The sequence below is a fragment of the Rhinolophus ferrumequinum genome, chromosome 24 (genome assembly GCF_004115265.2).
Source record: "Rhinolophus ferrumequinum isolate MPI-CBG mRhiFer1 chromosome 24, mRhiFer1_v1.p, whole genome shotgun sequence".
In the NCBI taxonomy this organism is placed as follows: Eukaryota; Metazoa; Chordata; class Mammalia; order Chiroptera; family Rhinolophidae; genus Rhinolophus; species Rhinolophus ferrumequinum.
Genome location: NC_046307.1, coordinates 8,804,430 through 8,829,939, shown reverse-complemented (window position 1 = coordinate 8,829,939; position 25,510 = coordinate 8,804,430). Strand labels below are relative to the sequence as shown.

At 53.7% G+C, this 25,510-nt stretch overlaps 1 protein-coding gene and 1 long non-coding RNA gene across 4 annotated transcripts in view; one reads left to right on the top strand and one right to left on the bottom strand.

Moving 5' to 3' along the window:
- Positions 1-7,150: 7,150 nt before the first annotated feature.
- IRF1 (interferon regulatory factor 1) lies at positions 7,151-14,365 on the top strand. 2 transcript variants are annotated; one of them, XM_033096855.1, is made up of 10 exons: positions 7,151-7,476; positions 8,489-8,580; positions 9,813-9,912; positions 10,705-10,881; positions 11,002-11,051; positions 11,154-11,286; positions 11,471-11,593; positions 12,055-12,104; positions 12,934-13,075; positions 13,388-14,365. In XM_033096855.1, exons 2-10 carry the CDS (start codon positions 8,494-8,496, stop codon positions 13,510-13,512), a joined length of 987 nt encoding a protein of 328 aa, XP_032952746.1. In that variant the 5' UTR covers positions 7,151-7,476; positions 8,489-8,493; the 3' UTR covers positions 13,513-14,365. The 2 variants fall into 2 exon arrangements, with proteins under 2 accessions (XP_032952746.1, XP_032952747.1); XM_033096856.1 differs by lacking the exon at positions 7,151-7,476 and adding an exon at positions 7,559-7,752.
- A 5,840-nt stretch (positions 14,366-20,205) lies between these two features.
- The window catches only part of LOC117016745 (uncharacterized), a 73,163-nt gene continuing 67,858 nt past the window's right edge, over positions 20,206-25,510 (bottom strand). For both annotated transcript variants that reach the window (XR_004421953.1, XR_004421954.1), the window contains one exon: positions 20,206-25,229. This is a non-coding gene — a long non-coding RNA (uncharacterized LOC117016745). The remainder of the gene's footprint in view (positions 25,230-25,510) is intronic.

The following is a 25,510-nucleotide window of genomic DNA, read 5'->3' as shown; positions in this document are numbered from 1 at the left end:
CTGCTGCCATGGGCTCCGGGAGTTGTGGATGTCTTGCGGCAGGGCCTCCACCCACTCAGACACCTGGCACAGCGAGCAGGATTCCGGCCAGGTGGGAATGATGTCTGACTCTGAGCAGGAGGACGTCTGGCCCCCACACAGTACCCAGTAGCCACTGTTCTCAGGAGTTGGACCCTCAAGAAGGGGTGGGAGGACATGGATGGCTCTCTGGCCAGAGTGGAGAGGGCCCTGCAGGTTCTAGCTGAGCTGTTGCCGGAGGATGCGAAGGCTACAGCCGGCCGTGTGGGCTGGATGTTCCTCACTGCGTTGCGTCGTAACACAGAAGATGCGCTTAATGAGGTGGCCCAGGAGCGGGACCAGAGTCCCTGCATGACAGTCTGTCTGTCTGTCTGTCCCTCCACTGGCTAGCTGGCTGCCTCCGGGAGTGGCAACCACTGCTATCTGCCCCGCCCCCCAGCTCTTGGGGGAGTGGTGCTCTACTTGTTTGTTTTTCCAAGAGTCATGGTCTCAGGGCTTTAAGGAAGGAGACCCCCATCACAGACTTGAGGTCTTGAAAGCAAGAATTTAGGAGACGCTTTGCAGGTGATACTGCCCACATTGACCCCATGTATTGCTTTGTTCTGAAGAGGTCAGGGAAGTCCTAAACTCTGCCTCACCGTCCCAAACTCCCAGCCTCCCTGGCTGGGATCCAGGCCCAATCCACAATCATCCCTGGCTTGAGCTGCAAGCCCTGGGGAGGGAAGGAAGTGGCCGACCCCCACAGCCAGCATTCCTTTGTGATGACTCCAGTCTGCTCACCACCCAACCACCCCATCTGCTGGGCAGTTCTCAAGGAGCTGCGGATGGCGTCCTCCACAGGGGCTGAGACCTCTTCCACACAGAGGGACCTCCTTCAACCGAGGACCTCTACCAGATCTGACTGGGCCAGGGGACCAGGAGAGCTGGAACTAGAGGTCCCCTGGGAGAAGGTCAGAAGGCCACAAGGCCCACTCTAGATGCCTCTAACTCACTCCATTTTTTTACTCATTCCATAAGCTCTCACTGAGCCCCTCCGTGAGGTTACCCCGTTCTCGGCCCTGGGAACCCAGCAAACTGGACTAGGCAGGCAGGGCCACACCCTACCCGGCTCCAAGTCAAGTAGGAGGAATCCCCCAACAAATAAAGTACACAAGTGGGATAATTTTAGCAATGATAAGAGCAATGAAGACAATAAAACGGGACGTGACAGCGAGTGGTACAACTGGGGACCTCTGACTTTTTTGGGGGGGCTTCCCATTCCTCAGACTTCACCTGCAGTTGCACAATCCCCTCTGGCCCTAGGTATGCAGCCCCTTCACACACCCCCATAGCCCCTTCTTCGTGAACACCATGGGGGGGGGGGGCGGCTGGGGGCAGGTGCATTCAGGTGGGGCTTTTCCAGGGCCGGTTTTCCCCAGCTCCCGTTGGAACTTCCAGAGGGCCACTGGCCGCGACACTGGACGCGCTCCCGTCCTCCGTCCTCCACCCCCCCACCCCCGCCGCCGCGTGAACCTCAGCACTCCCGGCGCGGTTCCCGGAAACTCCTCGATTTCCCTGTCGCCGCGGCGTTTGCAAGAAACCGAAACCCAGGCCCCGCTCCTCCGGAGCGGCCTGGCGGAATCCGGCTGGGGGCCGAGGCCTGAGCTGGGGAGCTGAGCAGGACTGGGCTGCCGGCCTGGCCCTCCCCCGCCGCTCCCCCGCGCGCAGGCATGAGCCGAGGTGGGAGCCATCTGAGTGCCCCAGCTCGGCTCGGCGCCGACCTCCGGCGGGCAAAGCTGCGAGTCTAGCCCGAGTCAATCTGGCTGCAGCGGATGGCGCAGTGCCCAAGCGAGGGGGACGCAACGCGACTTTCCCCTGCTGCAACAGAGAGGTGGGCGCCATTTCTGTGCGCCTACTGTGTGTCCGCCAGCCCCGGGTGACTGAGGGAGGGAGCGAAAGGGACGATAAGAAGTAAGGGCGGGGGCATTTACAAAAGGCTCTGCAGCCATAGTGTTACTAGCTTCGCCTGTGTGTGGGGGGAGTGGAGGGGGAGGGATAATGGACACAGAGAAGTTTAGTAACTTGCCCGAGGTCACACAGCCTGTAGCTGCGGAGCTGGCTGCAAAACTGAGGCCCGCAGCGGGAGGCTGGGTGGGGAAGGAGGAGGAAGTAGCCAGGTCCCGGGGCAGGTGAGTCGCCTGGCGAGGGCGGGGCAGCCAGCTGGGGAGGGGGAGGGGCGGTCTCAGGCAGCCACCAGGGCTGCATCGCTGGGAGGCTTTCCTTTTCTCCCGCCTTCCCTCCCTTTCCAGGAAGCCAGCCAGCCCGGAGCCGGCTGCTCACCCTAACTCACCCTCAGCCGGAGCTGATCAGGAATGTGGAAGTTGGCCCAAAGGACTTGTGCCCCCTCCCCTGCAAATACACACACCCAGCTCAGACCCGGGCAGCGTGAGCGTGGGTCACTGGGGGGCGAGGGGCTCCAAACCAAAACTCAGATTCCCCAGGGTGAAACAGGGGTACTACTTCCGCCCCTAAAGGCCAAGAAGCCTGCGGGGTGGGGCGGGGGGGTCTGGGAGAACGACAGTGGGCACAGGCGGTGATGCAGGACTCATTCGCGCGGGGGAGGAAGGTGCTGCTCCTATTCAGTCCCACCCTGGGTGGTGGCTGTTGCCGGGGACCAGAGCCCTACCCCCCAGCCCCACCCCCACCCCCCGCGCGCCTAGAGGATGGGGCCCACGGGGCGGACGGGGAGCTGAGGCCTCTTTCCTCCCAACGCAGTGTTTATAAGAAATGAAACTGCACAGGGCATCAGCGGCAGCCCACATTGACACCCTGCTCCCCCTCCGGGGTTCCGGAACATCCCAGAGCACAGGATCGATTCCTCTGCCCGCTCTTAATGGCAGACCCCCTAGTGCGTTCCCAGCCAGCTGCAGCTCCCACTCCGCATTTAGGATTTTTTACAACTGCCCAATGTTTATTCTGCTGTGTCATACAGCATTTTTGCCAGAGCTGTGAGAGGGGAGGGTTTAGTCTCGTGCCCTAGCATATCCCCAGGGCCAAACCTGGAGTTGAACCGGAACGAGAGTGTGATTTGTATTTGTAAAATGAATTAAGAAACATCTTCCTTTCTCTCCAACTAGGATCCTTTCCTAGTTGGAGATCCTTTCCTAGGCAGGGTGAAGATGCCTGGCTTCTATTCTCAAGCTTTTGGATGCTTTCAGATGACTTTATGCCCGATTTGTTCTCTGAACTTAACAGTTTAGAACTGCCTCCCAGGTTTGCCACGAAATAGAGATGATGGCTGGGAGGGACTTTGAGCATCTGGACCGGGAAGGCCGGAACACCTGATGGGGGTGCTTTGGGGACCATGGCCACTTCTCTGGATAGCAGATCCCACAGGGGCCCAGGGCTGCCCTACTACTCTCAAAGACCTAGTTAAAGCCTCGGTGTCCTGCACCACAGGACTAACTGCACACAGCTGGGGGGAGGGGGAGGGCAATGTGTTCTGAGAGCCTGAGGGAGGGGGCTGGGGACAGAATTTGGTCTACCAGGGAAGAGGCTCCCACAGAGGTGATCTTGCCTCCAGCATCCTGATTGCTAGCCAGCCAGCTCCTCCTGCCAGACTAGAAAACCCTAATACAGAGAAACTGCCCAATAAATCTACCCTCAGCGAGAGACAGTATAGATGGGAGGCGTCCTGTGAGCCCCTGCTCCAGAGCTAAGTTCCAGCTAACTCCAGGTGCAGGTGTGAGGAACTCAGGCCTCTTGCAGAAAAATGCAGACTGTTCCCCAGAAGGTCACCACTAAGAAGGTGATGAGTGGAGAAAAGCCAACAGGAAATTTAAAGGTGAGGGAGTTTTGAAGAGGAGAAGGACTTCTGCCTGGCTGCTTTGGGGGCACTTCATAAAAGACCAGGCATTTGCTCTGGGCCCTAAAATGGAGACTGAAATTGAACTGTGTGGGGAGAGGGGGTAGTGAGAAGGGGAGAACTGAGCTTGGAGGGGGGAGGGGAGTGTTGCTAAGTATCCCAGGAAGTCAGTAATGAGGAGCAAATGGAAGGAGCAAAGACATGAGGGAAAAATACAGTGTGTTCACAGAATGGAAATGCAGTGAAAAGTTCGTGCATTACTGTTAATACTACATGTCATTTGACTAATGTTTTACAGTTTAGAAAGGAGTTTGATAGTCTATCAAATTTTATCTTCACAATAATTAGGAGAAATGGGCGAGAGTAGTTCTATTTTACAGATGAGAAAATTGAGGCCCAGTGAGGGACAGTAACTTGCTTAAGGCCACACAGCAAGTAGCAAAAGCACAAGAACCTAGACTTTCAGACTCAAATCCTGTGTTCTCTCCCACAGCCCTCTAGTTACTGCCAAGGGTAGGGGAGCTGTGGGAGAGGTTAGAATGAGATCCTTGGGACCAGAATGAGCAGTGATTTGAATGGGGGGCTGAGGAATCTGGGGGAACTCAGAAGGCTCCTGGGTGGTCCTGAATGTTAGGGAGATCTTCATAGTGAGGGAGATCATCCTTGTGCAGAGGCGCATGCAAGTGCACGCCCCAGGGAAGGCTGTGACAATAGGGGAGGCTGTCTGTTTCTGGAATGTGAAAACATGACTTGGTGTGGGGGAAGGAAGACCCGGAGGACCAGGTAAAGCAAAGAGGGAAGGAGGATGGGAAAGCCTTCACCAGAGAGGCAGTTGGAATTAGGACGAGAGAAAGCTGATGGGGACTGTGTGGAAAGGGGAGGCCAGGAGTCCTGTTGTGTGTGTGTGTGAATCCGTAGAGAAGGTTGTAGGGGGGGCCAGCAGTCAGCCAGAGCTTGGGTTTGGTGGTCACCAGCCCAGAGAGGATGGCTGGAATTACAGAGTATGAATGAGTATTGGATTCAGAGAGGGGAAAAGGCCAGCCCTGAATTACTAAGAAAAACCTAAGGAAGGCTCTCTGTGTTCTGCTTAGCATCACAGGGAATGTGATACATGGTAGAACGAGACTCATCAAGAGCAGTTACAATAAAAATTTGAGGTACTGGAACAGGGTTTAGGTTTATTTTATTGATTTGGAGTACCCCCAATCATGATAAACAGATGCTTCTTAGAGGCTTCAAGATAAAATAGAATCCCGAAAGTTAAAAAAATAACGGCAAAGAACACTTCAAAGATGTAAATGACAATTTCATTGGTAAATCTTAATATTGGGGAATTTCTCTTAAGCAAAAAATTATTGATGTGTGCAAAGATGTCGCTACACAGTGTTGTTTGCATTATGAAAAAATGGAAATAACCTAAATGTCCTACAATAGGGGAGTAATTGGGTAAGTTTTTATTTATCCTAATGATAGAATAATATGTACCCATTACAAATGATATTGCAGAAGTACATTTCACGACATGGAAAGATGTACATTACGCATACACATACAGATTAATATCTGTGAATTAATATAAAGTGCTTATTTTAAAGCACCTTTCACACACTTGTTGCCTATACAGGGTCATTGTGGTCAATTTCTCAGACCACATGAAATTCAAACTTCCTCTCCCTAATCTCATTCTGAATTTTCCAGTGGTTATGTCAGGTTCTTAGGGACAGAACAAACACCCATTTGCTGCAGAGAACAGACTTCACGAAGTGGGAGCCACTTGTTTCTGCTCTTCTTGCTGAGAAGGTCTCATCTGTCACTTAAAGCACCCCAACAATTCCCCTTCCAGGCCCTCAGGACCTTCCATTTTGCTTAACACCCAGCTAGGCTCATTCCTTGCAGTTCTTCCCTCCTCTTTGCTTCTGCCAGCTCCTGCACCCACCACCAGAATTGGCTTAACCCATCCATTTCCTCTGTGGGAAGGAGGCAGTGGAATGAGTGGCAGGTGGAATGCTGCCTCAACGTGTCTATAGTCTGCACCATTGCAACTGGGTGCTGTCCTGGAGGGAGAGCTCCGGAGAAGGGCCTGACACAATCAGCTCTGCTGCGAAGAGCAATTTACTCCTGAGTCAGCAGCTTTGGAGAGGTGAGGAAAGGAGTAGTCTGCTGGGCCAGAGTTCTGGATAGAAAATGAACGCCCAGTCCAGCCTCTAGGAGTACAGGTAAGTCAAGGTCTACCTGTAATCACAAGAGTTAACTGGCCCCTGGGACCTGGGCTCCCTAACCCTTTGGCTAGACCCACGGCCTTGGCCAGCCCTAAGAAATCCCCGAGTCCTCAGAGACAACACCAAAGCTGACACTGAGGAGCTCCCATGCAAGGGCCAGGTGAGGCTGTGGAGGTGGCCTTACGGTAGGAGTGCTAGAGGGACCAAGTCGACCCGCCAGCCCCCGCCCCCCAACTCAGCAGTCATGGCTTCTCTGAAACCTTTCTTTTCCCCTTTCCCTAATGCCAGCTGTGGGGCAGTCCCAAGGATGCAGACCGAGAAGGGGGAAGGTGTCTCCCTGCTCACTATAAGACTGGCCCGGGACCTCACAAACCACGCAGCATGGGGCATGGGGCTTTACAGATACCATCTCTCTTCCACCAAACCGGCCAGGTAGGGCTATTATTTTGTAGTTGAGGAAACTAGGAGGTCCGGAGTCCCTTGGCAGGCTATACCAGCAGCTGCCAGACTGGGATTTCCTCTCGCTCAGCATCCCCAGGCAGCATCCCCAAGCAGGACCGGCTTTCCTTTACTTCCTCAGGGCAGGTGAGTGGCCCCTCAAGAAGTGGCCCCTGAAGGTGGGTCACCCCTCAAGAAGGAGGCAGTGTGAGGCAGTGAGGGCTGACACCCTCCCTTCTTGGCATCCCGTTGGCAGCTTGAGGAACCAGCCTGGCTTTCGGGAATTCAATCCCGGTGTCCACTCTGCAGAGGGTGGCAGGTGTCCGGGTGATCCCCTCACCTGCGCTCAGGAGATAGACGTCTTCCCCCTCCAGAGAGGAGGGTGAGAAGATGGCCACAGGAGCTAGCAGGATGGGAGAATGCGGAGCGGGGAGTAACTGCAGGCCAGGGGCTTTCGGCTTTCCAGGACAGCGTTTCTCAGGGGCGAGCTGGGGTGGGGGTGGAGTGGGAGCTAGCGGGGCGGGCCCGCGGTCGCCCCGGGGCGGCGGCGCCGGGCCGGGGGTGGGGGAGGTGGGGAAGAGCTGCCGCCCTGTACTTCCCCTTCGCCGCTAGCTCTACAACAGCCTGATTTCCCCGAAATGATGGGGCGGTGCTGGCCAATAGGCGCCCTCGCGGCTCTCTAGGAGGCGGGGCCACGGCGGGGCTGGGGGAATCCCGCTAAGTGTTTAGATCGCTGGCCGGCGCCGCTGCCCCGGCAGAGCGCGCCACTCCTTCGTCGAGGTAGGACGTGCGCCGGAGCAAAGGCCGAGCAGAGCCCAGCCAAGCCCAGCCAAGGTCAGCCGTGCCCAGCGGCCCCGCGACCCGGGCATCCTCTTCCTTCTCCCCGCTCTCACCCGGAATCGCGCGCGCCGCGCCGGGACCCTCGGGCACAACCGCCGGTTCGCGCCTGCTGCAGAGGTGAGCCCGCCTTCGCCGCGGGGGGTACCAGTGGCGTCGAACAAAGGCCTGCGGGGCTCGAGGAAGTGGGGGCCGAAAACCCCAGGCGAGAGAGTCGTGGGCGCGCGGCGTTGCCTGGGCCCCCGCGCGGGCTCCGGAGGGCGCTGGAGGAGCGGCGAGCTGCAGCGCGGGGAGGGCGGGCCGCGGCGTGGACCGCCCACTGGCGGAGGTTGCCGGCGCCCGGCCGCTTTCTCAGATCTGTGTGCGTGAAGCCACCGGGGGCCTCTGGCTGGCGGGGTATGTCGGTTGCGCGCATCCAAAGCGGTGCGGGGAACTCGGATATAGGTCTTCGCGTGGGCGCCCCGTGCTCCTCGCGGCGGTCCCAGCTCCGCTTCCAGGCCCCGGGTTTCAGGCTGTCTATGCAGGTGGCAGGGACTGGGGCTTGTTGCCCTGAGTGGCTGGAGGAACTGCGGGAGCTGCGGGAGGAGGCGCCACAGGTGTTCCTTCCGAACACCCGAGCCAGGCCGGAAGGGTTAGCGTCCCAGCCTCCGCACTGTGGCTGTCAGGGTGGCGTAGAGTAGATGGGGGGTTGGGGCAGGGTGACTGCTTGCCCATTAGGGAAGGTGCACAGCTCGGGACAACTAAACAGGGAAATTTCTTGGCATTAAGCAAAAGACACCCCTCCTTTCCCAAAGGATTTGAATTTGGGGAGAAAAGTTCTGGTATTAAGCTATCTGTGTATTATGTCTCATTTTCCTGCACATAAATCCTGCAGCCATCACTTCCATGCATGTCTCCTCCCAAGACTGTCTAGGAGGAGATGAGGGAAGGGGCAGAAGTGTTTTTTTGCCCAAGATACTGAAAAGATTTTCAGGGCAGTTTTATTCCAGTGAAAACCTCCTCCCCGCAATTGTAGTACCTGGTACTTGGCGGAGGGCAGAGGAGGGTACCTGAATGACATGGGGTGGGTAGGGTAGTGCCCAGGGTCTGCTCAACAAACTCCAAACAGTAGCCTTCTGTCTTCTCTTCACAGCCAAGATGCCCATCACTCGCATGCGCATGAGACCCTGGCTAGAGATGCAGATTAATTCCAACCAGATCCCAGGGCTGATCTGGATTAATAAAGTGAGTGTAACTCTGGGTTTTCCTGCCACATTTTAACCCATGTTCTTTGGGGGACCAAAGCGTCAGATGCAACTCAAAAAGGGAAGTGGTAGGGAGGAGGCAGATGTGTTTCCCAGTGGGTCCTGCATGCAGGGAGTGTGCCAGGCCCAGCCCTGGGCCCCACTTGCCCATGGTTTGCCTTCCTCCCTTCACGAAGCATGGGCAGGGCACCCAGCTGAGGTCACTGACAGTTTCCAGCAGCTAGACTCTCCCAGCATCTGCAGAGCTGGAGTTCTGGTGTCTCCTGAGACAGAGCCCTACAAACACGTATGGCATCTTACAGGGCTCCAGTCAAGACAGATACGAGGCAGAGAAGTGGGCACTGTTGGCAGGAAGGTGGCTGGCTCAGCAGGGGACCCAAGAATTAACCTTGTACCAGGGGCCCAGGCCCAAGAACTTTCTTGCTGGTGCATGAAGGGCAACACAGGCCCTGCTCACTAGTAATAACAGTATTCATAATAATAGTGACTGCTTACTGTACACTCCCCACAAGTGAGTGTGGCACCATGCTAAGTATGTTACTTACATTGTGTCATTTAATCCTCAAAATAGCCCTGTGAGGGAGAGCCTATTAATATCTCCATTTTCAGATAAGGAAACTGAGGCACTGAGAGGTAGACAGTGGCTTTGATTCCAAGATTTAAACTGAGCAGTCTGACTCAGAAATCCATACTGTTAACTATCAGTAATGAGAACAGTGAGGCTTTAGTCTTTATATTTATCAGTGTGTTTTCTTGTTTCACAGAAAACGGTGAGGGACAAAGAGGTGCAGTGACAGTGCCAGGGTCACACAGGTAGTCAGCATCCGAGTCTCCTTCAGGTGTATGGCCAGGACCTCCTGTGTCCTGAGCAGCCTCCTCTAATGGACAGAGTTCTCATTTCCATGTTGGTGCTGACAAGCCAGAGAAGCACCCCAGGGTGCATTGTATGGGTTCCAGCACATTTGTGACAGGCAGAGGGGGGTCTTTGCTGAGCTGATGGTGCCACAGCTTATTTGAACCCCTTCTGAGCCGTCCAGAGCTATACAGTAGCCTATTTAAGCCAATCTCAGGATGGGTCAACCCAAGCCAGCTGTCAGGGTGAAAAGAGGAAGTAAGCCTTTTCCCAGACCTGGGGGGCTGGGCAGATTTAGGCCAAAAGCCTGTGGTCTCTGAGCTGACACTGCCTTGTGTGCATGTATTTGTGCTGTTCAGGAGGAGATGATCTTCCAGATTCCATGGAAGCATGCCGCCAAGCATGGCTGGGACATCAACAAGGATGCCTGCCTGTTCCGGAGCTGGGCCATCCACACAGGTGTGTGATCAGCCCAGGAGGAGCCAGGGAGGGACGTGGGGAGCCAGGGAGGGGCCATGGGGAGGCACTTCTGGTAACACGGAGATTTGTCCCTGGCGTCTCTGAGCAACTTGAGATGGTGTACAGAACTCAAGGGTGGGCAGGGGCAGACCTGTATTTCTGGGGAGAGGAGCCATCCTTTCAGCAAGTTCTCAAAAGAATTTGTGAAGTGGAAACCTTAGAAAGTGTGGCTTCAGGGAGTTTGGCTAGATGGAAGTTCTTCCTAGCAAAAGCAGCTGTGAGCCAGGACACTAAAAGAGACCCAGGCCTGCCTTTTTCTTCATGTTGACCAAAGTCCTTGTCCCGAGACCCATCTGGTTGGTGGCCTCCTTTTATCCTTGAGGGATGGGGCTCTTGGCCCACCTCAGACCAGTCAACCCACCTGTCAGTAACTGTTCTTTGAGGCCTACTTTGTGTTTGGAAATATCAGATAAGCCCCAGTCCCTAGCCTCTGGCTACTGCTAGCCCGAGCAGGGGCACTGGGCATGGTCCAGGACAAAGAGCACCTCGAGTGCTTCCGCCCAGGCCCTTCAGTGAGGCCTGCTGGACGGATGCATTTGAGTCAAGCCTGGGCATTGAGAGGGCCCAGGGCTTGTAGACTGTCACCCAGGAATACCTGCTGGTTTGAGCAGTCAGGATCTCTGGCCGCACGAGAGCTTAGGAATACTTTTGCCTTCCTCCTCCCAGGCCAGGGGGCAGCTGAGGATCCCCACCTATGGCCCTGACGATCCTCTTCACTCTCCTGCCCATTAGGCCGATACAAAGCAGGGGAAAAGGAGCCAGATCCCAAGACGTGGAAGGCCAACTTCCGCTGTGCCATGAACTCCTTGCCGGACATCGAGGAAGTTAAGGACCAAAGCAGAAACAAAGGCAGCTCAGCTGTGCGGGTGTATCGGATGCTCCCACCCCTCACCAAAAACCAGAGGAAAGGTATCCACGGGCTCTGGGTCCTCAGGAAACCCTCAGAGAGGGAGGGAGGGGGCGGGGAAGGGGGAGGCCAACTGGGGCTGGCATGCCTGTACCAAGGCTGACAGCCTGTCTGCCCCACAGAGAGAAAGTCCAAGTCCAGCCGAGACACTAAGAGCAAGGCCAAGAGGAAGGTGAGTATCATCCTAAGCAGCCGGCCTTTGGTCACCTGTGTCAGGTGGGCAGGGGAAGAAGCGCCACCACAGTCAGGCCTAAGCTTCTTTCTCCCTCTGCAGTCATGTGGGGACTCCAGCCCCGATACCTTCTCCGATGGCCTCAGCAGCTCCACCCTGCCTGACGACCACAGCAGCTACACAGCTCAGGGCTACATGGGGCAGGACATGGAGGTTGAACGGGCCCTTACTCCAGGTGAGGTGGGCCGGGTCTGGCAGCGGCTCCCCAGGTCGGGGGGATGGCTCTCGCTCTTGGGTCTAGGAGGCATTGTGCTTTCGGGTGGTGGCCTGTTGGAGCTGGCTGCAGGGTGGGGGGTGCTGGGTGTCTTGCACACTGAGAAAGCAGCCCGCTCTGACCTGTGGTTTCTGCTGTCCTGAAGCACTGTCACCGTGTGCCGTCAGTAGCACTCTTCCCGACTGGCACATCCCAGTGGAAATCGTGCCGGATAGCACCAGCGACCTGTACAATTTCCAGGTGTCGCCCATGCCCTCCACCTCTGAAGGTTTGTGCTTCTGGAGTCTGGCCAGCTTGCTTGACTGTTTGGATCCTGGGAGGCTTTTCCTAGAGGAGAAAAGATGCTCAGAACTCCCACGTGGTGTTGAGCGGACTGTGGCTGGCTAGAGAGTAGAGAAAGGAGGCAGGGGCTGCATTTTGGTCTAAGGTTGCTGGTTCTCCCAGCTCCTCTGCAGCCCAGTCTCCAAGGGTGAGGAAGGAAGCAAGGGGGTGGGAAGAGGTGTGGCTTCAGGGCTTGGGAGGCTGAGTCACCAAGACAGTGTCCTGTTCTGGAATCTCCATGGCAGGCAGATGTCCACTGGGAAGCGTGTGTGTGTGTGTGTGGACAGGGGGACCTGAGGGGGCTGGAACTGCAGGATGAGCCTGGCTGACTGCCAACAAGTGTGGATGGGAAGGGCTACCTGCTCAGCGAACCTGGGGCCCAACCTCTCTGTTCCTCCCCATCCACAGCCACGACAGATGAGGATGAGGAAGGAAAATTACCTGAGGACATCATGAAGGTAAAGCTCCTTCCTCCCTGGGCACTCTTGTGAAGTGGCTGCTGCTCAGGGAGCAGAGAAAGAACCCAGTGCGAGCTTCCAAATCGAAGGGTAGGCAGCTACTGCTGTGACCTGGCTGCTGGCAAAGTCCTCCAAGTGCCACATCTATGTGGCTGGGGACCACGCCCTCCTTGGCTGATGGGAAAGACACTAGAAGTGAGGACAGGAGGGAGGCCTGGTTTCTACCATACTGTCCTGAAACAGGCCTTGGGGCCTCAGAGAGCTCTGAGTCAGCCACCAGCAGGACCATGTCCCTGGCCCGCGTCCTCCGCCCCAACATGCCCCAGCCCTGCTAGTCTGGGAAATGCACATCAGGTTTCAATAATCAGCCTTTGGGATCTGTAATACGGTGGGGGTTTTTTTTTGTTTGTTTTTTAAGCAAGTTATCCTCCGGGGTTTTGTTTTTCGGTTTTAGTTTTAAAAGTGAATACAAAAAATTTTTTGTAGCAGTATGCATGAGCATGAGACATGGACATAGTTCCTTATCTCCAGCTTTCCTAGTCATCTTTTCTGGACTTATTTTGCTAACTGTTGCTTTAAGCTGCACTGCCAGCTGGTGTGTCCTTACCCAGTAGAGAGGGAAGTCTTAGAGATTCGGTGCCAGGGTGTGGATATGAGAATATGGGTCCAGGACAGACCCTCACGTCCCAGGCCCCTGTCCTAAGTGCACTCGTCTGCATCCATCGGAGAATGTGAAAATGGCCGAGAGTAGGATCCTGGCTAGGAAGCTTTGGCTCATTGAAGGCAGGGCCGCAGGGTGAGTGATGGCTTCTTGCTCCTCTGTCCCCAGCTCTTGGAACAGGAGCAGTCGGAGTGGCAGCCAACAAGTGTGGATGGGAAGGGGTACCTGCTCAATGAACCTGGGGCCCAACCCACTTCTGTCTATGGAGACTTCAGCTGCAAGGAGGAGTCAGAAGTTGACAGCCTTGGGGGTAAGAGGCCCCGGGATCCATGTGGTTTCTCAGAAAAGGGAGAACCATGGAGTGGAGAGGGGGAGAGGGGGGCTTGGGGACAGGGCAGGGAGCAGCAGAGAGAGGCAGAGCACCCTTGTTCACCTCACCTGGGTACAGACAGCTTGTAAACTGGCTGCTGCTCCCACGCCTTCAAGTTTGCCTAAAGGTAAGGGAGTTGCAGCCGTGCGATGGACAGCAGAGGCTGCTGTGTCTGGCCTTCCGGGAGGGGTGGGGGGCGAACACAGCAGTTCCCACCTGCCATCCTCACATAACCTTCTTCACATCTTCTAGGGGATATCGGGCTGAGCCTACACCGTGTCTTCACAGATCTGAAGAACATGGACACCAGCTGGCTGGACAGTCTGCTGACCCCAGTCAGGCTGCCCTCCATCCAAGCCATTCCTTGTGCCCCGTAGCTGGGCGCCTGGCCTCCTTTTGCTCTCCTAGGCGAGCAGGATCTGGCATCATGGTGGTTGTGAGACAGAGAAGCAGGACTCCTGTGGGCCCCTTGACATGCAAAGTGTGACCCCACTGCTGAGTGGGGATGGGGCTGCCCTCCTTGGGACAGTGGCTTTTCAGTGCCTGGCAGGCCAGGGTCTGGGCTCCTCCACTGGGGTAAAGCTGGCCCTGCCTCCTGCGAAGGCGGGCTTCTGAGATTGGTGTCAGGTGGAGATCTCAGAGAGGAATCAGTCCTCCAGCTTTGCCCTCTGAGCCCAACTGCCTGGAGGGGGCCTCGTCACTGAGCTGGCCTGAGGGGACAGATCAGTGACCTCAGAGAAGCACAGCACCAACCCCAGGGCTGGCTCTGCACTAAGACAATTGCACTAAATGAATCTATTCCCAAAGAACTGCCTCCCTTCCCAGCTGAGCCCTGGGACCGTCCCAAAGCCAGTGAAATGTGAAGGAAAAACGGGGTCCTGGGGACCGTGCTCCCTCAGCCTCAGGAGCTCTGCCCTGTTCCCTGCTCGGGCTAAGGGGCTTGGGAAAAACATGGCACTTTTTCTTGTGGGTCTTACCACGTTGTTAATCAGAGGTATACACTAAGTTTCCCATGAGCGTTTGCATTTATTTATACAGTGCCTTGCCCTGCGCCCACCTGTCTCTTCAGGCAGGCCCCGGCAGCCCTCAGCAGGCCCAGGGAGGGAAGTGTGAGTGCCCTGGTGTGACTTTTAAAATTGGAAAAGCCACCGAACGACTAAGTCATATATGACCAAATATGTACATGTGTGTAAATATGTACATTTACCTTTTTATAAAAAGTTAATTGTTCTAAGGGGTGTGGCCTTTTATTTAGAGGTAAATTGTAGATGATTTTACTCTCTGTAGAACTCATTCTTGGCATTTTGGTGAGCCGTGATATGTGCCTATTGCAAAATCCTTTCAGTTACGTTCCCAGAGAAAATGGCAGGAGGAGGGGCCGATCATGGCACAGGGACATGCTCGGGTAAATACAGTCATGTGCCCTTGGCTTGGTAGCCAGGATGACGAGTTGAATTTGGGCTGCTGGGGTCTAGGGCGTATTAGGCTTTGAGTTCTTCTCAGGAATGTGCCACTGACTGTATGTCCTGCTGAACTCGAATGCAAGTGTACTCAGGTGCCACGCCAGAAAGCCAACCATTGGGCCAGCACAGTCCAGACAATCAGAACAGACACCAGCTCAAAAGAGGCCTGAGGCCTGCTGTACCAGACATTGCTGTCCAATTTCTGCGGTCACAGGAACGTTTTCTCTCTGCTGTCCAATACAGTAGGCGGTCACATGTGCCAACTGAGTACGTTAAATGTGGCCAGGGCCGTGGAGGAACTGAGATTTACATTTAATTAGTTAAAATTTAAATGATCACATGACCAGGGTCTACCACATTGGAAGATACAGGTAAATACTAGATTGGGGACAGATCGAAGGGGGAGGGACTGGGTGGCTAGAGAACACTGGGGACAGGAGCTTGGGCCTATCTACCTGCCGGTTAAAGAGTATTTTACTATTTTGTCAGCCAACAATAATTATTGGTGCTGAATACCAGCCCCGCACTGCACTGTGAAACAGGTCCATGCGTGAGTGTGTTAGGAAAACCTTGGGTGACCTTACATGAAGCAGGTTTCCCTTCTCCATATCTTTTCCGGGTTCTGGCTGGGATAACGCACACAGGATCTCTGTGACGGGCTACATTTGATCAGAAGAGTGTTTCTCCAAACCACAGGTTGGGAACCACTGATAGATGGCAAAGCCCCCTGAAGATAAGGCCCAGACCACAGGAATGTTTGAGGGTGAGAGGTGCGGGTGTGGGCTTTTCTCATCTGCCTCCCCAGTATCTGGCCCTGGGCATAAACAGTACCTAGCAGTAGGCAGGCTGGCCAAGGGAAGCCAGCTGGCATCACTGGCATTGTCTAGGGAATGAGGCCGTGGCAGTAAGGAGGTTGCTCAGGGAAACCAAGCCTTGTGGACACATCTTCCATACTTAGTCCCAGAAACCGCCTGGACTGTGCTCCCCTCTCTAGACCCAGCCCTCAGGAAGGAGTGTGGACCCTTGGTAGAGAAGGGAAGGCTCAGTGAGGAAATGATTAGAAAACTGGAAAATGGGCAAAGGTCTGTCTGATACTCTCCGCCAAGCTCAAGTATTGTTCTCTGGTCTTGGACATGCTGTGTGAATGGCAGCTGGCTCCTGCTGGGCGGGGGGACGTTCTGCATGTGGATACCTGGAGAGACCCCAATCTCAAGCCCTGCCTATCAGAAGACCCACCTGGATTTTTTCAAGAATAGCTCACCTAGAGGCAGAGGGACGGAGACGACCTTTCCCAGCTCCTCCAGGGCCCAGCCCTTAGTGAGAAGAATCAGATCGGGGTGACTAGCCTCCTGGGGCTTCTACTTGGGGGCTTGGCAAGGTCTTCTAGTGAGTGGCTTTTCCAGATAAGGATGGCTGGGGTTGGTGTGAAGCCAGGTGGAGGGGACTGAAGAGGGGTGCGAGGAAAGGCACGTAACCCAGAGCAAACAGGGACTGCTTCTGACTTCAGTACTTTCCTCTTGTCCTTCAACCTAATGCCTGACAGAGTAGGCAGTGGGTACGTTGAAGTCCCAGGTAGCTGTGGAAACCTCTCAAGTTCTAACACACAAAGTTCGTGACTTGTAAGTTACCAAGAAAGAGAAATTTCAACCATCAGCTCCCAACCTTCAGAGCCAAGATCGAGTCCTGAGCTCCTCCAGCTCTTCTTAGCGCAGGAGTCCTAAACAATTGGGACCAACTCCTTGGAATGTCCTATACCCCGTCCCCATCACAAGGGAGCTGGGTCCTAGGGACCAGGCGTGGAGGAGTAGCGTGGGCTAGAGCCAGACCTCCTCCCATACCCCGCCATGGACCTCAGCCCGTGCCTGACAGGAGAAACAGGAAAGTCCAACCACTCACCTAAGGGTGATGGCAGTTGGCACTAACTCATTAGCTATAAAAAGTGCCTGAAATGGAGCACTTGTATTAAATGGAACATCAGTATTACCTGAGTTAAATTTGGGCATCATTATTTAAAGTCATTCTAAAGACGTGCCAATGCTTTTGTGGGTCATTCCAAGAATTTCAATCTAAGCCCAAATGGTGGACGCTCTTGGCTAACGGAGCCAGGAGGTCATTGAAAGATCTGTTTTGTTGGGATTGGGATGACATCATTGCCATCAAGAACCACTTGCCAATGGGTAAACTGGCAAAGTGGGGCTTAGCCACACCAGCTAGAACTCCTGCCAAGTCTACAGATGTTCAAAGGCATTTCTGGTTAGTCAAAGGGTTTCTTTCCTTACTCCAAAGGTGTCACTTTAATTGTGCTGGTTTATTCATTCAGCTCACAGTGATAGGAAGAAAGTTAGAGGCTAATATGCTAGCTGCCCACACAGAGGCTCATGGCGGCAGATCTTTAGAGAAGATAGATGCAAACCATCCCTTCTTGGTATATCAGTTTTCAACATCTCTCAGTACGCTGTGTGCGAGATAAGAGCTTTCTCAGATTTCTCAGGTCTCAGGTGAAGACTGCCAAAGACAGAACTGAGGTCCTAGAGAAAGCCCAGAGCCTGGTTGAGGGGGAGTTCTTTCCTCGGGGAGCGATGCCCCTGGCTGGTGGGGTTGGTCATGCCCAGGCTGTCATTCCCTGGAACCATGTGGTCTTCTTTCATGCCGCACAGATCCAAAAATCCTTGCATTAATGGGATACGGGTTTCCTCAGGAGCCCTTTGGTTTCTGCCAGATGTAATGCCCTTTCTTAACTTGGGCATGATAAACCCTCCATTATGAGGGTGCCTGAAATTCATCGGATCTTTGCACTAACTTTTCCCCATTGTGCCAGTGGTCACAGGGGCCAGAGTCCTGGTGAGGGAGAATGAGGAGCTGGTAGACTCCCTTTCCCAGGAGTGGAAGTACGGGGCAGAGTGAGACTTGCCTTTGTCAGCCAGGGCTCCCTGGTGAGGCCAAGTCTAAGGCAGCCACCTGGTTTTCCTAGCTCCAGGCAGCTCCCAAGAGAACCATTTCTGCTGACTTTCTGGGGCTAGGGAGATGTAGGAGAAGCCCCCACTTCTGCAGGTGAGGTGGGCTAGAGAGTCTATGCTAAAAGTTTAATTTCAATCGGGAAGATACTGGAGGCAATGAAGCAAGGACATGGGGACTGAGTGCAAGAGACGTCCAGCCCGCCATCCCTTATCCAGCTCCACGAGCTCAGAAATGGGCAGAACTGGAACGGACCTCAAAGTCTGGCAACACAGTCCGTGGCTTGATATGTACCATGACACTGGTACTCACCGCAGCCCCTTGTTCACAGACCAGGAAACCGAAGCTCAACTGGCATAAGGCGCTTGCCTAAGATGACTCAGCCCGTCAGTATGGAGCCTGGATTCCAACCCACATCTGTCTGTTTCCAGAACCCAGACTGGTTCTGCAGAGGATATTCTGCAGAATATCAGGCTGCCTGCAGAGGAGGAAACTGAGTCCTGGGGAGGAAGTTCGGGAGAGCTTGCTCAGGGCAGGACACTAGCACCTCACACCAAGAAAGTACTTGGGGATACCGAGGGAAGGCAGCAAAAGCTGCAGCTTCTCTGGACACTGTACAGGACCCCGCCTCTGCCTTTAGCTCTCGTGACACCCCTCCTCCCAGACAACATGGCTCTGCTGCTACAGGCCCCAGGGCCCCCGTGGGGTGGGGTTTGGCTTGGTTCTCAAGGGGAGGGATGCCCCACCTATGCCCTGGAGGCCACCTGCAGTCTCCAGGGGGGTGGGACACAGACCATCTGTAACTTGGCCTCAGTGCCGGGGGCACCTCAGCCGCACAAGTCTGTTTGTGAACCCGCTAGGCCTTATCTCAGCTCTAGGGATCAAAGAGGACTTTTCAGCCACATCCGTCAGCAATGTGACCAGAGTGCTCTTGTTCTGCTCTAAACCAGACCCTTTGTTGGGTCCTGGGGTCCTCAGGGGTCTGGACTCTGGTGACTGTACGAGTCAGGACCACTCGGGGGTTCATCCTAACTCTCAGCCACGTGGCTGTGGTCACCCTGTGGTTGTCGGGAGTCTAATCCCAGCTTCTTGGTCCCTGAGAAAACCCAGCACCCCTGGCAGCTCTCTGGTGGCTGCCCTCCATCAGGGGGGCGCTCAGACTCACTTGTCGGCTTCCTTCGGGGAAGGCCCTTCCACACCCTTGAGACCCAGCTGAGAGGCAGCCTGGGTGAGGCCCTCACTTCTGTTTCTGGCCAAATGCCTTGCATTGGGCTGGGTCCCCTTCTCCATTTTTGCCCTCAGATTTTCCTTAAAAGCCAGGTGTCCAGTTCTGCTACCACTTCTCCCTCATACTCTCAATCCGGAACTTGCCCAGAAGTAGGGCAGGAGCAGTGAGCTCTTCCATAGAAGTTAAAACGACTCAGCCACACATTTGCTCAGAGAGGGGAAGGGATATGCCGGGATCTTAGTTCAGGAGTTAAGTCAGTGGTCCGGGGCCACAGGAGTCCCAGGGTTGGGGGCACGGTGTGCCAGGCTTCTCTGAGAAAGCTGGCTTCATGGAACGAGGGAATTATGTGGACACAGAGGTAGTGTTTGGAGATCTGGGATGAACAGGGAGAAAGTCATTAGACCAGAAGAGCTATTACTTTTCTAAAACTAAGAACAAGTCAAGAAGTCCTGTCACGTTGGCCACACCAGGCAATGGTGCACTGGGTGGGGGCGGCTGACCTTGGCTGTGAGAGGTGAAGGGTGGCAGCCTCTGCTGGGGATGCAGGTCTCCCCTCCCAATGTTCCTTCTGGCTTGCCAGGATGGGGAGAAGAGCTGAATGTCAGGATGTGAGAGCCATGGTGAGGGCGGGGCTTGTAGTGGTGGGAATCTGGCATTCCCACATGGGCGGGGGTGGGAGTGAAGGTGGGACAGAGGACTGAAGGGGTGTAAAACTTTGCAAAATTCAGAACAATCAGGTGACTATTCATCACCACCCTTCTGTCATGACCTGTCAAGCAGCCAGAGATCTCAGCTCAGGAGACCATCTGCTCCCACTTAGGGGACCTGCCTCAGGTCACTAGGGAGGACTCCCTTTTTGGTCTCCAGCCATACTGAGACACACGCAGTGTGGGCCTGGGAACCTCCCACACAGGCAGAGTCTCTCACCATCCAGTGTCTACCCCCTTCCTGTTTGCTACTGCCCAAGTGGACTGTGGGGTACCCAATCTCTCTAACCAGACTGGAAGGTCCCCAGGGGCAGACAGCTTCATATTCTCACAGTGTTCAGGCAGGACCTGCACTTGAGAGCATTCCTGCAAAATCTGAGTCAGCAAACCCTGTAGTCAGCGTCTGCTCGCCTGCTCTGCCCACTGTCCACCTGGCTTCTCCAAGTCCTTCTCTGGGGGACAAGCCAGGCTGGATTGGGGGGTGCAGGGGAGCAGGATGAGAGGCAGGGAGGGCACAGAGTGAGTGGTACCTAGCTCTGCAGTAGACCCTCGGGCAGAACAGGCCATGACCAACAAATGGCCGGGGCCAAAAGCCCCAGAACAAGGGCCACTGAGCCCCACAGCTTACAGCACACCCTAGCCGTGTCCCTCGGCAGGACTGCTGGAGATGGAAGGCGAAGTCATTAATGACTTTCTTTTATTAACAATGTACACAAGTAAAAGGAACATAGTTTAATTGTACAGAGTAAGAAATACAGATGAATAAATAGAAACATTAATGAAAGCCACCAGCAGTACACCACCCAGAAGTAATCAGGCTGTTACAGTTTTAGAGATATGAGTGCAAATACAATTTTTCATTGCCTTGTACAGATACCTAGGAGCTCTGTCCCATGCAGACATAGGTGTGGTCTTCACAAGTGATGCTTCTGCGGGGAACATGGTAAGTGGAAGTCTCTACTTCGCTGGCTCTGGCTTGGGGTGCTTCCTCAGGTTTCTCTGCGCCCAGATTCTGTACAGAGGTTGGCATCCCAGAGTCCAAAGAGCCAGCTGTCCAGGCTGCAGAGGTAATCTAGAATAGATTAGGAGGTGCAAAGGGCCTTGCTCACCTTAGACTAATGTGTCTCTGGGATGTGGGATTTTCAGTGCTAAAACTGAAAGTTCTGGACAGACTGGGGCAAGTTGGTCAATCTACTTGGAGGGCCAAAGCCCTTGTCCAGCTCCCCTCTCTCTTGCTGCCCATAGGCCCTCCTGCCTGGCCTTAGATCCCCAACGCCCTCACCAAGCGACCTGGGAGAAAGGGCATGAGTAGGGCAGACAGGCAGTCATCACCTGAGGAAAGGGGCCAGGTGAACTCTGCCTATCCAGGGCAGCCAGACATGCAGAGGTGAAGGGGCTCAGGACTTGGCCGCCTGCCCCTCAAGCATTGCAGTGACCCTTAGACCTCCATGTCTGAGTCCTCAGAGGCTAGGCTCTCGCCCCAGTCCTTGGAAAGTGCAGGGTCCAGGTGGGAAATGCTCAGCCCCCAGGGCCTCCAAGAGCCCTGGTGCATTCAGCTTTATATCCCCCTCCTCTGTGTCCACACCCACTGGCTCTTCCTTCCTAGCTCCTCTCTACCTAAAACTGGGAGCAGAGGATGGGAGAAGAGGAGGCCAGGACAGGTGGAGCTGAGTGAGAAGCAGACAGGTGGGAGGGGACCTGGGCAGAAAGGATCTCTCTGACAGTGGCTGCCATATCCTGATTGTGGTCTGGACCGGCCCCCTGTCTATGCCTGAGGATGGGTCCCTTGGAGAACCCAGAGGAGAACGCAGTGAATTATCTGGATGGGTCCAGTGTAATCGCAAGGTTCCTCAAATGGAGAAGAAGGAGGCAGAAGAATCAGAACCATAGAGACGGCATTGAGTGAAAGGCTTGACCACCCTTAACTTGCTGGCTTTGAAAGTGGAGGAAGGAGCCGCAAACCAAGGTGTGCAGGTGGCCTCTAAAAGCTGGAAAGGGCGGGGAGCAGATTCTCTCCTAGAGCTCCAGAAAGGAATGCAGCCCTGTGACACCTTGACGTCAGCCCAGTAAGAACCATTTTGGACTTCTGACTCACAGAACTATAAAATAATAAATGTGTGCTGTTTTAAGCGGCTTAGTTTATGGTACGTGCTTCAGCAGCAATGCTGAGAAGCCACCGGGAGGATGTAGCTGCCATAAATCCCTTGGTTAGTGTCAGTTTCACAGAGCCACAAAGCCTGTTTTGTTCTGGTGGCACTGAGGCTCCTGAGCCATGGGTAGGGAGTGGGCCTCCACGGCTTGGGTAGGTCAACAAAGATGCCCAGAGAATAGTGCCTCTGCTGAACACATCTACCAGAAATGGCTGCCTCCTTAAACTCACTCCCCCGACCTCCAATGGTGCTGGCTCTGAGTTGTCAGGGAAGAGCTGCCCTGAGGTCAGGCCACCCAGCACATCCAGTCAGGACCTGCAGGGGTTGGCTTAAGACTCCCAGGGCAGGGTTCTGTGTCCTTTCCTCACACACAGAATACTCACAGCACTCTCAGTCCTCGGCCTCACTATGGGGATCCAGGTTACTTCAGGAAAAACTAGGACTAGAGGAGAAAAATGTTTAGAGGACAAATCACTAAAATTGGATGTTGGCCAGATGTGTGTAAAGTCCCTGCTTTGCCACTTGCTGGCTGTGCAGCCTCAAATAAGCCACTAGACCTCTGGTAGCCTCAGTTTCTCCATCTGTACGATGGGTATAACAGCTTTTGTCTTACCTGCCTCACAGGGTGTGTGAGATAACACCCGAGAAAACGTGCTGCACAGGCTGAGACGCTACTGTTGTTAATAAACAGTAACAATCACAACCCCACATGCCTTTGGATGAGTGGATGACCACACATCCTGTGTTGGGGAAGAAAGGGTGAGTGCAGGCTCCTCAGCTCTGTCCTGCCTGCAGTTAGGAGGCTGCAGCCTGACCAGGAGAGAAAAGAGCCTCAGAGCTCACACAGGACGTGAGAGGAGCCACCCTGCAGCTCGCAGGATGTCCTCCCAACCACCACAGACTGTGGCTTCGCGCTTTTTTTTTTTTTTTTTTTTTTGCTAAGGATAAAGTTTTCTAGAATTTCTTTTGCATTAAAACCGTTCCTCCTTTCATAAAACACTCACCATTTTTACAGGGAAAAGATGGAACATGAAACTACACACAACACAATTCCAATCTAATAAATATACAATGTATAATTTTATGTGGAATACTTACTGGAAGAAATGCATCAGAATACTAATGGTGATTGCTTTTGGTGGTGGGATTATAGGTGATTCTATTTTCTTCTTTATATTTCTATTACTTAAAAATGCTCTATAATGACCTACAATTACTTTTACAGTCAGAAAAATATATATATGTGTATATATATATATATATATATATATGCATATGAAAAGTGCCAGGGACTTCCTTTTGTGGGGCCACAAACCGGGCTTGAGGAGTCGTTTGAGCGGATTTCTGCACGGGTGTGAATCCTGGCCCTGGTCCTTACTGTGGGAGCTTGGAGACTCACTTCTTTCCCTCCCGGGCCTCTGCTGGCCTGGGGAGACAAGACGCTGGACGAGATGCTCTCTAGGATCCTTTGCAGCTCAGTAACTGTTTACCTTAGTCTCCTCGACCTCTGCGATATGCCCAGTTTCCAGTTCCCTAGCGAAGTCCTTACTCAGGCCTTGAGGTCGAGCTCACCTCCCTCACCGGCCTCGCTTTTCCCAGACCTGCCCTGGGAGTCCCTGCCTCCTGGCATTTGCCTGCATCACAGTCTGCACTTCTCAGAGCCCTGCCCTTCCTTGAAGAACAAAGCCTGGCCAAACCCTGTGCAGCCTGCTGGCCTGCAATGACCCCTGCTTCCTTCTAACGTGTGCACAATAGCTACCCTTTATTGATTGTTAACTTCAGGTCACACAGCACAAGCACTCTCATTTAATTCCAGGCAACCAGCAGCGGCATAGACTAAACTGTGAACAGCACCCCCTGGAGTTGTGCAGTGTGGTGACCCTATTTGATCCTCTCTCGCCTCTGAGGATGCATTGTTATCCCCATTTCACTGATAACTGAGGCTCAGAAAGATCAAGTTAACTCATCCATGGTCACACAGTGGGTTTGTGACAGAGCTAGGACCTGATCTCTAGTCAGTTCCCTCCAAGTCCAATGTTTTTTCACTCTCACAGTGGTGTCTTCCTCAGCTCCCACCTTCTAGCACTGGAAGGCAGGGACAGCGTGTTCCGAGTTGAACATATAGAGACCACCCAGGGCATATCTCATGGTATCAATGTTGATCACAGTGAGTTCAACCAGCTCACTTCAAATGAGTGCATTTATCATTCAATCAACAAGTCTTCCCAGAGTGTCGGGGACCTCTGGGGAGCAGGGACAGGCCAATTCTGATCACAGCTATATTCCGGTATCTAGGTGTGCCTGACATATAGGACATGCCTGGTTAATGACTGAATCCATGATTGTTCATTCAAAAATAAAACAATAAAGTAAATACTATGAGCTAACATCTATGGAGTGCCTACCATAAGTCAGTTTTCAGGAAGTCTCCAGGAGAGTTGAGGAGAAATATAACACAGGTGACAAAGGATTACCGTATGGAGTTTTACATCAAAAAAGTATCTGTGGAAAAGCCATGAGAACAAACACCAAAGGAAGAAAGATGATCAGAAGCAACCCAAAACCTTCCTGCTGTGTTGGAGGCCATGCCAGCAGCTGTCACCATCACAGCTCGAATACATCAAAGCACACAAACCCACATTTTCCATCTGCATCCATGGATCTGCCTGTTCAGACCACATCTGCATACTTCTGTTGCCTCTCCAGACTGGATAAACAGAATGCTGAGGGCTCTAAAACAACTGCGGAAACGGGTGATATTTAGCTGGGGGACGAAAACGGAGGGTCATCTTTAATCCCGATGGGCTGCCAGTGGGTTACAGCCCTGGGCACCCACTAAGGAAGCCAGCTCTCGAGAAATAGACCAGAGAAGCAGGGAACCTGGTGGACTGCCTCTCTGGGACCAGATGAGGCCTTACTCTCTACAACATACACTCTGCACACTTGCCCACACAACAAATGTTTATTAAGAGTCATGCATGGCGGATTCCGGGCCAGGGGAATAAGGATTAATAAAACAAGCTCTCAACATTAGAAAGTGCCAGCCCCCTAGGGGACAGAGTCAGGAAAGCTCATCCTGTGGCCTTACATCCCTTATTATACACTCCGTAGGCTCCCGTCCCAGCCACCGCAGAAGGCCATCTTCTTCCTTGTATTCTGAAGGGGCCACGCATAACGGCAGATAATCAACAAACGCAGGCATATCTGCAGAGGGAATCCTAGGATGGGAACTCCAGCTGATGCAGCACTCTATGGGGGACAACGTGGGCGGGGTCATTTGCATGTGTCCTTTGCCCCTTTCGATCCCTTCAAGTCCAGACAGGCCTGGACCATGGTGCCTTCCGGGCTGTTTCCACCCACACAGGTTGATCTTTGCCGCTGTAGTGAGATATCAAAGGATGTCTTCCAATCCTAAATTACATATTGGTCTTTATCTTCAGTTCCCTCCAAGGCTCCTCAGTAACAGTTGTGGTTGTGTGGCCTCTTGAGAGCTGCTCTGAAAAGGGCTCCTTCTGCAGCTCTGTCCATCCACAGCACTGCCCAGTGCAGGAGCTGACACTGTGACACACACTTTTCTTTCTTATTGTGAAACTGTAATTATGCAGAAAATGCACAAAACATACGTCCAGTTTACTAAGTATAAAACATAAAGCAAATATTTCTATAACCACACCCAGCCCAGAGATAAAACAACGCCACCCTTAAAGATCCCTGGGAGTCCGTCCTAATCACAACCCCAGCCCACCCCTTTGGTCATGACTGAATTGACTTTTGTGATAATGATTTCTGTGTTCTTTCTAGTTTTACCTCCTCGGCATGTTTCCTTAAACGATATAGTCCAGTTTTGTCAGTCGTTAAACTTTTCATGAAAG

Coding starts and splice junctions, on each gene's coding strand:
- IRF1 (XM_033096855.1), top strand. CDS start 8,494: ATGCCCATCACTCGCATGCGCATGAGACCCTGGCTAGAGATGCAGATT. Junction 11,052..11,153: donor AGAGCAAGGCCAAGAGGAAG/GTGAGTATCATC, acceptor CTCCCTCTGCAG/TCATGTGGGGACTCCAGCCC. Junction 13,076..13,387: donor AGAAGTTGACAGCCTTGGGG/GTAAGAGGCCCC, acceptor CACATCTTCTAG/GGGATATCGGGCTGAGCCTA.